Source organism: Propithecus coquereli, unplaced genomic scaffold (genome assembly GCF_000956105.1).
Source record: "Propithecus coquereli isolate 6110/MARCELLA unplaced genomic scaffold, Pcoq_1.0 Scaffold150, whole genome shotgun sequence".
NCBI lineage: Eukaryota > Metazoa > Chordata > Mammalia > Primates > Indriidae > Propithecus > Propithecus coquereli.
This window is the reverse complement of record NW_012139414.1, coordinates 7,296,152-7,309,711: the sequence shown is the minus strand read 5'-3', so window position 1 is coordinate 7,309,711 and position 13,560 is coordinate 7,296,152. Positions and strand designations below refer to the sequence as shown.

General features: G+C 41.8%; 1 protein-coding gene and 1 pseudogene across 1 annotated transcript; one reads left to right on the top strand and one right to left on the bottom strand.

The window, feature by feature from the left end:
- Nucleotides 1-6,174: 6,174 nt before the first annotated feature.
- NUPR1L (nuclear protein, transcriptional regulator, 1-like) lies at nucleotides 6,175-6,964 on the bottom strand. Its single transcript, XM_012640288.1, has 2 exons — nucleotides 6,544-6,964; nucleotides 6,175-6,386 (listed from the first exon to the last, which is right to left on the bottom strand). Exon 1 carries the CDS (start codon nucleotides 6,953-6,955, stop codon nucleotides 6,662-6,664), a length of 294 nt encoding a protein of 97 aa, XP_012495742.1. The 5' UTR covers nucleotides 6,956-6,964; the 3' UTR covers nucleotides 6,175-6,386; nucleotides 6,544-6,661.
- A 5,681-nt stretch (nucleotides 6,965-12,645) lies between these two features.
- LOC105807033 lies at nucleotides 12,646-12,777 on the top strand (annotated as a pseudogene).
- The last annotated feature ends 783 nt before the right edge of the window (nucleotides 12,778-13,560 follow it).

Sequence of the window (13,560 nt, the reverse complement as noted above, 5' to 3'; positions counted from 1 at the left end):
ACTGTGCAAATTGTGTTCCATAAATTCCACTTCTAGGAATTTAAGGGTGTCACGATTGTTGAAAGAAATTAGCTGTAGGGATGTTTAATAAAATGTATAAAATACAGAAATCCTGTAAACAAAGTGTTCTACAATATAGAATAAAATAAATTATGATACATACATACGATAAAAGGTATGCAGCCATTAAAAATGTTATGAAAGAATATGTGATATGAAAAGTATATTTACAATATATTAAGTGAAAGAGCAGGTTACAAAATAGTACACATAGTAGGTTTATATTTTGAGAAAGTTCATATATGTTTTGAAGACTGGAATTACATATACCCAGATAATGATTTTATCCATTAGGTAGTGGAATTACAAGTGATTTCTTGCTTTCTTTTTGTTTTTTCCTTGTGCATATTTTCCAATTTTTCTATAATGAACATACTTAGAATAATTAAACATGCTAGGGTAGTTTATTTTATATATATATATATATATATATATATATATATATTTTAGAGATAGGCTCTCCACATCCAGACTGATGTGGAACTCCTGGGCTCAAGCAATCCTGCCTCCTGGGTAGCTGGGACTACAGGTGCAAGCGATTGAGCCCAGCTAATACCATGGTAGTTAAAAATATGTCCACAAATTGTTTGACACTGTCCTCAAAAGTTGGAGCCTAATTATTCTCCCTTTGGGTGTGGACTGGATTTAGTGACTCAGTTCTGACAGGAAAAAACAAGAGTGATAGTTTGGAACTTTGGAAACTAGATCATAAAAGGTACTGTGGCTTTCCCCTTGCTCACTCTCTCAGATCACTCACTCTGGGGAAATCCAGCTGTCACTCTGGGACACCCACACAGCCTATAGAGAGGCTCATGCGGCAGGGAACAGAGCCTCCTATCAGCAGTTACATGACTGAGCCATCTTGGAAACAGCCTCTAGATGATTGTAGTCCCATCCAACAGCTTGACTGCAGCCTCATGAGTCACCCTGAGCTAGAACAACCCAGCTATGCCACTCCTGAATTCCTGACACACAGAAATTGAGATAATGATGCTTGGGCTGTAAAAGCAAATCCAAATCTCAGGACCCCCCCACCCCCAACTCCTCATGCAAAAGGGAAGATCAAGCCTGGAGTCTGAGTCATGCAACACCCCTTTCCAAATGAATAGCTCTTACAGCCAGGTCCCCATGGGGAAGGTAAAAGACCTCAGGTGTCTATGAAGGACTATCCCCACAGATCATTCATAAAGAAATTCTTTGTTGGTCTTTCATAAGCAAAGACATGCAAATTGTAACTTTAGGTCTACAGGTTAAGTCTAGCTGCTAAAACTAAAGTCTGTTCAATTCCACACTAATAATATGTTGATTACAAGTTTATCTTCCCAGATGCAGAACAGAGACAAGATCAATCATTCTTCTACCTACCCAGGGATATCTACATAATTGATTCTTCCTTCACTCCTTTTTTTCTTCTGACATTAGCTTTATCTTATGTAAAATGTAGATTTCTTGGGCCTCACAAGAATGTAACCGTTTGTATCACTGCCCACCCCCTTCACCTTTTTTCTTTCTGTCCTGGTCCCCTTTAAAACCTGAGTTCCCAAATCCTGCTTCAGAAAAAATAGTCACAGATCCATCTGTGTTTTTCACAGGTGTGTCCTTAAACTTTGGCTTAATAAACCTTCACTGATTGAGATCTTTGTCCCAGTCACTTATTTTGGGTTGTCAGGGCTCAGAAACTGATATCCCAAAATATGACATGTTGACATGCTGAGCTGAAGAAGCCTCAAGGTCTCTCCCAAAGAAGTTGAAGTTCCTTTATCTGCCTAAGATCCAGACCTACCAAAAAGGACAATTGTTTTTTTCTTCCCCTTCCAGTAAGACCAAAATGTAACCACACCTGAACAGACCGTCTCACTGAGAGGACTAGTTACAAGTTAATCTTTGTTCCCAGATCCATTCTTCTCTCTAGTAATCCTTTATTGCCCCTCAGTAGAATTCCTCTTCTCCCCACTCCCATAATCTGTTTTGTCAGGATGGTACATAAGCCTCTGTTGTGGGGATGGGTAATCATTCTTTGTAACTCTACCACAGTAAACATGTCAAATAAATTTGTATGTCTTTTCTCCAGTTAATCAGCCTTTTGTGGGCTGATTTTTCAGCAAACTTCAGAGGGCAAAGGGAGAAGTCTCCCTTGTTGGCTCCCCTACAATAACTGTTTGTTTTAGGCCGATAGGTTCGAAGTAGTTTGTTACATAGCAATAGATAATACACATTTTCTACAGTGACCATATTTATAATTTAAATTTAATTAAAACTTTTCATATTTAAAATAAGCAAAATCAAGCCAGGCAAGGTGACTCAGACCTGTAATCCCAGCACTTTGGGAGGTCAAGGAGGGAGGATGGCTTGAGGCCAGGTGTTTGAAACGAGCCTAAGCAACAGTGAGACCTTATTTTTGCAAAAAATTTTAAAAATTAGCTGGGCATGGTGGCATGTACTTGTATTCCTAGCTACTTGGGAGGCTGAGGTAGGAGGACAACTTGAGCCCAGGACTTTGAGGTTACAGTGAGCCACGATCACACCATTGCATTCCAGCCTGGGTGACAGAAAGACTCTGTCTCTAAAAAAATAAAACTAAAAAATTAAATGAGTAAAATCTAGTAAGCAGAGCATCTTATTGCTTTAATATGGCTTATATCTGTTTGGGGATGCTATATTTAACCACAGGAGTTGTGGAGGAACTGGAATGTTTAAGACATTATGGTCCTTGCGCTCTAAATATTTTTATTTGGATAACTAAGACATATAAATACAGTGCCTTGCACATATCAGACCAAAAAAAATAAGGAATGAATGTAATTATTGATCTGAAAGCACTAAATACTGTATGAACAAGTGGTTAAGTGGTGTTCATATGAAGTTCTACAGGACTTCAAGGGAGTGGACATTCAGTGCAGATGAAGGCTTCAAGGAGGGGGAGCACTAAGGTATAGGTGGGATTAGTTTCAGAAGATTGACACTTAAAGAGGAAAGGACATACTAAATAGGACAGCACAGATTCAAATGAAGAGGCAGAATTGGTTAAGGGGGCAGAAGAACTGGGTGTGTTTTTGTAAGCTGTGGGAAACAAATTTAAGAAAATCCAATAGATGATCTCCAGGACAATATAAGCAATCTAGGCTTTTTATCCTACAAGGTTAGAGAAGCCACTGAGGGTTTTTATATGATTAAAATGGTGTGGAGGCTAAAGCAACTCTACTTTAGATGCTAATTTCTCAAGTTGACTTCTGATTAACCCAACATCCAGGAATGCCTCTTTAAGAATTCTACTATATCTACTGTTAAGAGCACATCAAAACAGCCTTGTCCCTTTCCCTGAGGGGTTGACTTCAGTTGTCCTACACATCCTATCCTTACAATATAGAAGCCCTGGGTCTGGGGGTAACAGTGAGGGGACCTACTATGTCTCAGCCACCTGGGACATGGCTTCTGTTTGTAAGCCCTAATTAAATGTTCCTGAGAAGCTGGATTTGTCAGCCTTTCTTCAGGCTCTCAGCTTTCTTGGCTTTTGAGGGTAGGTTTGCATAGACCTGCTTTCCATGGAACAAATGGTCTTCAATAACATTAGTCTGGACATAGTGTCTGAGACCTAGCAGAGGGAGACTAGGGATAAGGAGTAAATTCCTAAAGGCTAAAAAAGTTGCAATGGCAACATTACTAATTGTTTTAGTGCCCACTACATATCAGGCACTAAGAGCTTTACATGCATTATTTCATTTATTCCACAGGAACTCTTGAAACAGGTACTAGTATTACCCCTATTTTATAGGTAAGGAAAGAGATGCATAGAGGTTAAGTATCTTGCCCAAGTCTATACAGGTGTTTTGTTTTGTTTGATCCTCCTGCCTGAGCCTCCCAAGTAGCTGTGACTACAGGCATACGTCACCCACGCCCAGCTAATTTTTCTACTTTTTGTAGAGACAGGATCTCACTCTTGCTCAGGATGGTCTTGAACTCCTGGCTTCAAGTGCTCTTCCCACCCAGGCCTCCCAAAGTGCTAGGATTACAGGTGTGAGCCATTGCACCCAGCCTATAGAGGCAGTAGGCCAAAACCAGTACTACTACCATACCACACTACCTGGATGCTAGACACCCCAGACATTTTAAAAGAATTAATGTAATGAGTTAAAGAATTTTAAGACTTCATGACTAGAGAGAAAGTTGGGGAGGGATGGCATTCTTTAAATTTAAAAATAGCTACCATTCATTGAGCTCCTATTATCAGCCCTTAACTGTGTTAGATGCTTTATATATTTTATCCATAATCCTCACAATTTGGCAAGGTAATCCAATACTAATCCCATTTTACAAATGAGAAAACTGAGGCTTGGTGGAATTTGAAGTTTGCTGGATGCTAGAGTAGTCAACAGTCAAAGCCAGGACTCAAATGCAGGCTGCTCCTTCTACTATATCACTCTTCTCTCCTAACCAAGGACTCACTGCTGGGCGCAGAAGGACTGACTGAATGCAGACTGAAAAGAGGAAAGCTAGCCTGCCATTTTCTGCATAATTTTACAACAGTAACACAACTCTTGTCTAACAGTTGAGGAAAACTGATGTTGGATAGAGTAAATGCTTTTTTTGAGTATCTGCTGATTTGGGGTCCCTAAAACACACTTCTCTCAAATCTTGGGAAAAATTAAAAATGCATTTGAAAAGAACAGCATCATTTCTTTATCAATTAGTTTGAGAGAAATGGATTTCCTGTAAAATTTCCATTTTCAAAAATATCATTAAAATGTAACATGGTTTGCCATAACCTACAGGAAAATTCTGGATAAAACTAAACATGAAATATTTACTGCTGTGCTAAATAGTGTAGAGTTTAAGAGCACAAGTACAGGGGTCAGACCACCTGGTCTAATTAGCTGTGTGACTTCTGGAAAGTTTGTTGAACTCTGTGCCTTAGAATCCCTTCTCTAAAATGCAGATAGCAGCATCTACCTCAAAGGAGTGTTGTGGGATCCATAGTGCAAAGAACCTAGCAACTATAAAAGAAAATACAATTTCAGACCGTCTAAATCTATTATGCCAAGGGAAGAGTTCAGCTTTGGAAACCGAGTCAAGTTTCCAATTTGTTTCTTAGATTATAGATTAACTGCTTCTTCATTGCTCTTTTCTGTAAATGACTAGAAGAGACCAGACCTCCTCCCTTTCCAATCACTAATCTTTGTTATAGATAGTTATAGGCAGTTTTATAGAACTGCCTCCTTTATTGTCCTCTACCTAACTCACACCAGATGGTGCAAAAGACCCCATGACTGTTACATCTTCAGTGTGGAATGTTAAATACACCTTTCCAGGGGGGGGCGGGGGGGGGGAAAGACCACAACTAATCAGATCATTGAAACTATGTGTTAAGCCTTCTATAGAAAGCTGTTAAAATTGTTAAGCTTCCCTAAACTTTAAACAGTCCTAAACTTCTACACTTCAGAACACCTCTTTGGAACCTGTGCTTCCTAGGCAGCTGTCCTTAAACTTTTATTGTGAGTAAACTCTCCTTAAACTAGATTCTAAAGCTGCCTGTGGGCTTATGCCTGTAATCCCAGCACTTTGGGAGGCCAAGAAGGGAGGATTGCTTGAGGTCAGGAGTTCCAGACTAGCCTGGGCAACATAGTGAGACTCCTGCCTCTACAAATAATTAAAAATGTAAAAATTAGATGGTGTGGTGGTGTGCACCTGTAGTCCCAGCTACTCAGGAGGCTGAGGCTGAGGCAGGAGGAGCCCTTGAGCCCTGGAGTTCGAGGCCACAGTGAGCTATGATTACACCACTGCACTCCAGCCTGGGCAACAGATCAAAACCCTGTCTCTAAATAAATAAATAAAGAGAGAGAGAGACAGAGAGAGAGAGAGAGAGAGAGAGAGAGAGAGAGACTAGATTCTAACCCTTTTGATGATTTTAGGTTGACACACTGTTCAATACACATTATAAAAAGTAAATATTAAGCCTTCAGAGTAGTCTGTGACATTTAGGTAGAAATCTTGTCCAAATTCCTATCTTTGGTCTCCCCCATTCACCTTTGTGACCTCTTCTTTATAGATAAGAACTCACGTATTGGTGGACTTGAAACGGTTACCATAGTAACTGAAAAGAAACCCGAAGAGTTAAAATGCCATTCTTGCTGCTCTCTTTTAATTAAAAACCCTAAAAAGGCATACCCACTTGGACGTTAATTAACAATCGATTAGTAAGGAAAAGCTATTGAAGCAGTAAACTTAAGCGATGTGGAAAAGTTCTGTTGACCAACATGGCTCTCTCCTCCTTAGGACCACAGTTACAGCTGGAGTCAGAGAAAATACTTTTATCAGGTCCTTAGGGTATCCTGTAGAAAATCAGACAAAAACACAAATCAATCATCCTCTTTAGTCCAAGCTTGAGCACTGCAAGTAAAGCTCTCACTTTTATCTTTTAAAAGATGTTTTCTTCTTTTCCTAGCCCCTTCTTCTACCCAACTACAAAGCTCCAAAAGGTAGTTTTACACTGTTTCAACTGCAGTCAGTAGAGAAGGTGGGGGTGTCAGGGTGCTGATGGGGGGCAGCCTCAGAAGGGCCGACTCTGCCCAGATGGAGCCTCACGGACGGCCGGACGCACCGGCGCTCAGCCGAGGCGAGTGCGCGGCCGGGGCTGCAGCTGGCGTTGGCGCCGCTTGCGCTGGCCGTTGAGGAGCTTCTGCGCGATCTTGCGCTCGTGGCCGCCGGGGACCGGCCGGTTGGTGCGCAGTTCCCGCTCGCGCCGCGTCCGGCCCTTGCTGCGGCCGGCTCCGCACGCCGGGAAGTCGCGCAGGTAGTAGTAGTCGAGGCAGTCGTAAAGCTCCTCCTCGAAGCTCACGGGTGGCGGCGGCCGGGCCCGAGGCTGGGAGCACTTAAGGGCCCGATGGGCGACCCGCTCCATCTCACCAGCCGCCTGGCCGCCACCCGCGCGCGCTCCCAGAGGGCCGAGCGGTCCCGCCCCGCGCTCTGATTGGCTCCAGCAGGCATAGGGGCGGGGCCTCTGTGGCGACACAGAGAGGGCGGTGCGTTGGGCGGGACCTGTGCGCTCCAGCCCCGGCGCCGGTGACCGCCTAGCCCGGGCCTGCGCGCTGGGAGCCGGAGAGACGGGTTGACAAACTGACCGAGCGTTACGTTTACGTCAGTCAAAGTAGAAAACTATCCACGTGTCCACTTGAGGAACTGCGTCGAGAGAGCGTGGGGCTGTGCACTCGTCCAGAGGACGTCTGTCGGCCACCGACATTAGGCTATTTTATGACACAAAGTGTTCAATCACGAATGCTGTAAGGTCAGAGATGTAGCTTATGAAGAAATACCTGTTATCCCAGTGACGTATTTTTAGGACAGATCTGTCTTTAGTAAAGACTGAGAGGAAATTCATCTGATGCTAAACTATCTCCGGCTGGTAGGGCCACACAGTATTTCATTCTTGCTCCTTTTCCTCCACGCGTCCACCCCGCCTTTCGGTGAGGAGCCCGCTCACGGAGAGCGGTGGGCGGGAAAGGCCGTCTGCCCTGCCAGCCCGGCCTTTCGCCCCCGGGCGCTGTGGCCCGCGCGCCGTTTCGGCTTGTCCGCGGGCACCGCCACCCCGGTACCCTGCGACGCTAAGCGCGACAGCGCAAGGTCGTGTGGGGAGACGGCCGAGAGGCGGCCGCTCGGGAGCAGCCTGCCCAGCGCCCCGCCGGCCGGTCGCGGCTGCCCCGACCCCGGGCAAGCGGGAGGTGTGCGCGGCGCGGCGGCAGCGGCGGCGGAACGAGGCCAGACGACCCGCGCTCGGGCGGGTTCCGGGTCTCTCGCGGAGCGCCGCGCTGCGGAGCTGGACTCATTACGCCCCGCGGCAGCCCGGCTCCGCGTGGACTCCCAGGTCTAATTACCTACTTACTGCCTCCCTAAACGCTGCTCTCGGCAGTTACTGCGGGGCAGGCCTTATTTTGGCTAGGTTTGAGGAGCACAGATGATAATTCTTGTCCCACAAAAATTTCAGCTACCCCTCGGGGGTTTTTCAACAGATCGAAAATAATTCCCTGCTGAAAAAGAAGAAAAACAACAAAAACTTCTCAAATATTTGATCTTGCTGAGTTTCTGTCTGTGACCAAACTGCGGATTTGCACCCCAGAGCCAGATCCCTGGTGGAGGCGTGGCCTACATACCACGCCCTGAAGGCAATTTTGGTGGTTTCTGAAATGAAATGAGTCCCGAGAGAGTGTTTTTAATAAAACACAGAGGGGATTTTCTACTTCCACCCACATGTCTTACATCTATGCTACTGGGAAAGAGAACTAATATTTATTCTCTGTATCACTTTCTTTTGTACATTATCTCTCTTTTCTTTTTTTTTGAAACAGTTTTCCCCTTTATCGCTCCGGCTGGAGTGCAGTGGCATGATCACAGCTCATGGGATCCTCACTTCCTTGGCTTCCCAAAGTGCTGAGTTTACAGGTGTGAGCCACTCCCCTCGCTCCTCCAGCCTACATTATCTCTTTTTAAAAATCTGTTTAAAATTTATGGTGAAGTTTAGACATTTTCAAAAGTGAAGTGAATAGAACAATGAACTCTCATATCCCATCACAGAGATTTAACAGTTATCAAGCTCCTGGAACATTTGCTTTATGCATCCCTTTCTGTTTTCTTCTGCTGCATCCTTTTATTAATAGATCAAATTGCAGATATTATGTCATTTCACCCCTATGTATCTCAGATTACTGCTCTAAAAAAAGTAGACCTTTTCCTTATATAACCACAATGCCATTTTCATACCTGACAAAATCAACTGGTCCTGGTATTACCTAATGCCCAGTTGAGAATAAAATTTCTCTCGATGTCTAAAACACAGGATGTCCTAAGAGTCTCCATACAAAGGAAAAATTTTGTAATGAATATTTTGTAAATAAAGGTACATTTAATAATAGCTACAGTTTCCCATTTTCCCTATATATGGTGACTTTTGGGATACCCTGTACGTCATTTTACCATTGGTTTGTTCAACTCAGAATACATACAAAATCTACACACGAAATTTGCTTGTATGGCTTTTAAGTCTCTTATATTTTAGAGCAGCCCCCCTGCCTTTTTAACTTTTCCCTGGTATTGACTTGTAGAAACTGGGTCACTTGTCCTGTAAATGTCCCACTTTGTGGATTTGACTACTTCCTTCTGGTATCATTTAAATTGTTCCTCTCTCTCCCATATTTCCTGTAAATTGAGGTTAGATATAGAGGCTTATATATACTCAGATTCAATTTGGGGGGACAAGAAAACTTCTTAAGAAATGATGGATGTTGGCCTCTCACAATGCCTCATTGTCCCAGTTTTAGTGATGTGGGATCAGGTGGGGATACTCTGACCTTGCAATTGTAAAGTTCCTTGTTAAACTTTTATTTAATGATTTTGTCCATTGTTCATTGCTTATTTGCTATTACTTCATTAGGGGTTGTGGTAATTTTCGAATTTAATCATTCCTTCCATGTTTATTAGCTAGAACTGTTTTCCTCATGAACTAAGGCTGGTTGATTAGCCTGAAATACTCTTTGACAGGAAAGGCAGGACAGATGCTTAATTGTTCCCCTTTAAAAGTGGTTTTTCAGGGATTGTAATGGACTCTACCTTTTTTTTTTCCTTTGATAATCATAAACTTGTGGATCTTTAAAAAATATAGTCAATATGTTTCAATTTGATTCATTTTTATTCCTTTTGATGTTCAATTTTCCCCATTTTTTGGCTAATGGGAGCTCCTTCATCATGTAATTTCTGTTATTTTGGCTTTAACCTAATGTTTATGGATAAAGTTTTTGCTTTCTGGCACACCAAAATGTCCACGCTCATCCTGTACATTTATGCTCTAGACCCAGAATCAGCCATTTCTCCAAGGAGTCCTGGATCCTTTTAATGTGGGGAATGGTATCTAGAGGCAACAATCTTAGTGCTAAGTGTATCATGTCCTTTGATCTTCTCGAATAAAATTTATAGGAGGTGGTTGGTTTGGACCGAGCTTCTGCACTAGGTCCAACAGACCAAACCACATGGAATCACTTGTGCTAAAGCTCCGTGCCACCAGCCAAAACTAAGTTGTTTATCTGACCATCCAAGAAATCAGGAGAAAGAGAGATAATAGCCAGATCCCCTAATAGGTGGGTGTTAGCTGGCATGATAAAGAAGTCTCCTCTGCTTTAACCTTTACAAAGGAAGTAACTTTGAAATGACCAACTGCTTTTTATTCTGTTTCTGCTTTTTTTCAGCTGTTCTGCCTATAAAGCCAAGCTCCTCTGCTCAGCTCACTGGAACACTATTATCTTATAGGAGCTCTGGAAAATAGTCAAATGTCTACAGCAACCAAGAAAATACCCAATTTTTTAAAAAGCCACATTCAAAATGGTAGGAAATGTTGTGCCATTTTCACGCACCCTTGCTCTACCTCTTCCGTGGCACAGCAGTGGTCATGGTGTGAAGTAGATGGCAGCCTAGTTTCTAGTTGTATAGAATGAGGTATTGCTCAATTCTAAAACTGCAAATAAAAGCCAATTAGATCTTTAAACTAAATTTGTTGTGATTTTGACTGTTGACAATCTTTACAAGAACCCTGTGAGATATTACTGTCCCAATTTTCCCTATGAGAAAATAGTAACAACTTTCCCAAGGTTATATAACTAATGAAAAGCAGACTCAAACTGAGGCTGAGGTCTTCTGACCCCTAGGTAGTTACTTCTTTTATTTTACTGTGCTTCTTGGTATGAACTTAATACTTCTTAGTTCACAGACTGATTGCTAATCATCCCTGCCCTCTTAGCTTCTGAGATGGTATTTAAAAGCAGGTGCTACCATCTGTCTTGCTCTCCTGCCCCAAGGACTCTAAGCTAATGCTGATTATATCATTGGAATAAGATTTAAAATATGCCTTGCCCAAGGTCCATGGCAGAGTGATCCCCTGTGTCTGCTTTTTAGCTCATCTTATAGGAGCTCTGCAAAATAGTCAAATGTTTACAGAAACCAAACAAATATACACACACAAAAAAGCCACATTTAAAATGGTAGGAAAATTTGTGCCATTTTACTCATCCTTGCTCCACCTCTTTCATGGCACAGCAGCAGTCTTGGTCTGAACTGGGTAGCAGCCCAGTTTCCAATTCATTCCCTTCAACCAGAGGAAGCAGAGCAGACCTTTTTGCAATTCTCTGACCTGTCTGGGGGCTGCATGATGGGCTGGATTTTGGAAGTTGAGGTGGAAAAGCAGTGGGAAGTGCTCAGGAAAGCTGTAGGGAGAGTACAGACCCACAGGTGCCTAGGGCAAGAGATTATAGATGGAGACATACAATAGACCATCTAAGGCCCTAAGAAGAAGCAGTGAGATTAAGACTTTCAAAAGCAGCTGTGTATATGAAGAAATTGAAAAAGCCACACAGAGACAAGATACATGCTCAGAAAAGAACTGAAAAGACCTTAAGCTTCCACTTCAGTCTGATCCCAAGGCTCGGAGAAGGCCCAGCTACCCAGTAAAGACTGTCCTAGTACAGAGCCAGTCTGCAAAGACTGAAAGAGGTGGCTGTCCTTTCAAATGTGTGATTTTTAACAACTTCACAAAATCACAAGGCATGCAAGGAGGATCCTTTAAAGGAAAAAATTAATTGGCAGAAACCATTCCTAAAGAAGCACAGGCATTAGAATTAGACATACTAGACAAATACTTTTTAAAAACTGTCTTAAATATGCTGGCTAAGGGAAAACATGGATAGAGAACTAAAGGAAATCAGTAAAATGATATATGAACAAAATGAGAATATCAACAAAGAGATAGACATTGTAAAAAGGAAACAAATAGAAATCTTGGAACTAAAAAATACAAAAAAAAAATAAATTGGAAAATTCATGAGAAGGGCTCAGCAGCAGATTTGAACAAGTGGAAGAAAGAGTCAGTGAACCTGAAGATGAGATATATGAAATTATCAAGTCTGAAGAGAAGAAAGAAAAAAGAATGAAGAAAAATGAACAGAGCCTAAGGGACTTATGGAATATCATAAAGCTGACCAATATATACAGTGTAAAAGAAAAAGAAAAAGAGAAAGGTGAAGAGAGATTATTTGAGGAAATAATGGCCAGAAACTTCCCAAATTTGAAGAAAATAATAAATCTACAAATATAAGAAGTTTAATGACTCCAAGTAGGACAAACCCACAGCCAACATCATACTGAACGGGGAAAAATTGAAAGCATTTCAACTGGAACCAGACAAGGTTGCCCTCTATCACCACTTCTATTCAACATAGTGCTGGAAGTCCTAGCCAGAGCAATCAGACAAGAGAAGAAAATCAAGGGCATCCAAATGGCACAGAAGAGGTCAACCTACTGCTCTTTGCTGATGATCTCATCTTATACCTAGAAAACCCCAAAGATTTTGCCAACAGACTACTGGAATTGATAAATAAATTCAGCAAAGTCTCAGATTACAAAATCAATGTACACAAATAAGTAACATTCATATATACCAACAGTCCAGCCAAGAACCAAATCAAAGACTCAGTACTTTTCACAAGACTCAACAATGGTCACTGCACAGATTGGATCCCGCTTGCTCTCGCACCTTGCTCTGCTTCCTCTGCAACCATGTCCGACAAACCTGATATGGCTGAGATCGAGAAATTTGATAAGCTGAAATTGAAGAAGATGGAAATGCAAGAGAAAAATTCATTGCGTTCCAAAGAAACGATTGAACAGAAGCAAGCAGGTGAGTCATAATGCTGCCAATATGCACTGTACATTCTATGAGCATTGCAATCTTATTTTACTTCTTTTAACTGTTTAACTTTGTAAGATGCAAAGAGGTTGGATCAAGTTTAAATGACTGTGCTGCCCCTTTCACATCAACAAATTAAGAACTACTGACAACGAAGGCTGTACCTGCCTCTCTCATCTGCTTGGCTGACTGGCAAGGAAGGAAAAGAACTCACTTGTTGGTGAAGGAAGAAGTGGGATGGGATGACAGTGAAATCTTGAGTAAAACAAACCTGGCCCAAAGTTTCCTGCAGGCTGTAAAATGCAGTTTAATCAGAGTGCCTTTTTGTTGTTGTTCAAATGATTTTAATTATTGGAATGCACAGTTTTTTTAATATGCAAATAAAAAGTTTTAAAACCTGAAAAAAATACCTTTCACAATAGCAACAAAGAAAATAAAATACTTGTGAATATGTTTAACTAAGGAGGTGAAAGACCTCTATAGAGAGAACTACGAAACACTGAGGAAGGAAATAGCAGTGGACATAAACAGATGGAAAAGCATACCATGCTCATGGACTGGCAGAATCAACTTTGTTAAAATATCTATACTACTCAAAGTGATCTACAGATTCAATGCAATCCCTATGAAAATACCAGCAACATTATTGGCAGATCTAGAAAAAAATAATTCTATGCTTTGTATGGAATCAGAGAAGACCACGTATAGCGAAAGCAACCTTAAGCAAAAAGAACAAATTGGGAGGCATCAATTTACCAGATTTAAAGCTATACTACAAGGCTTTA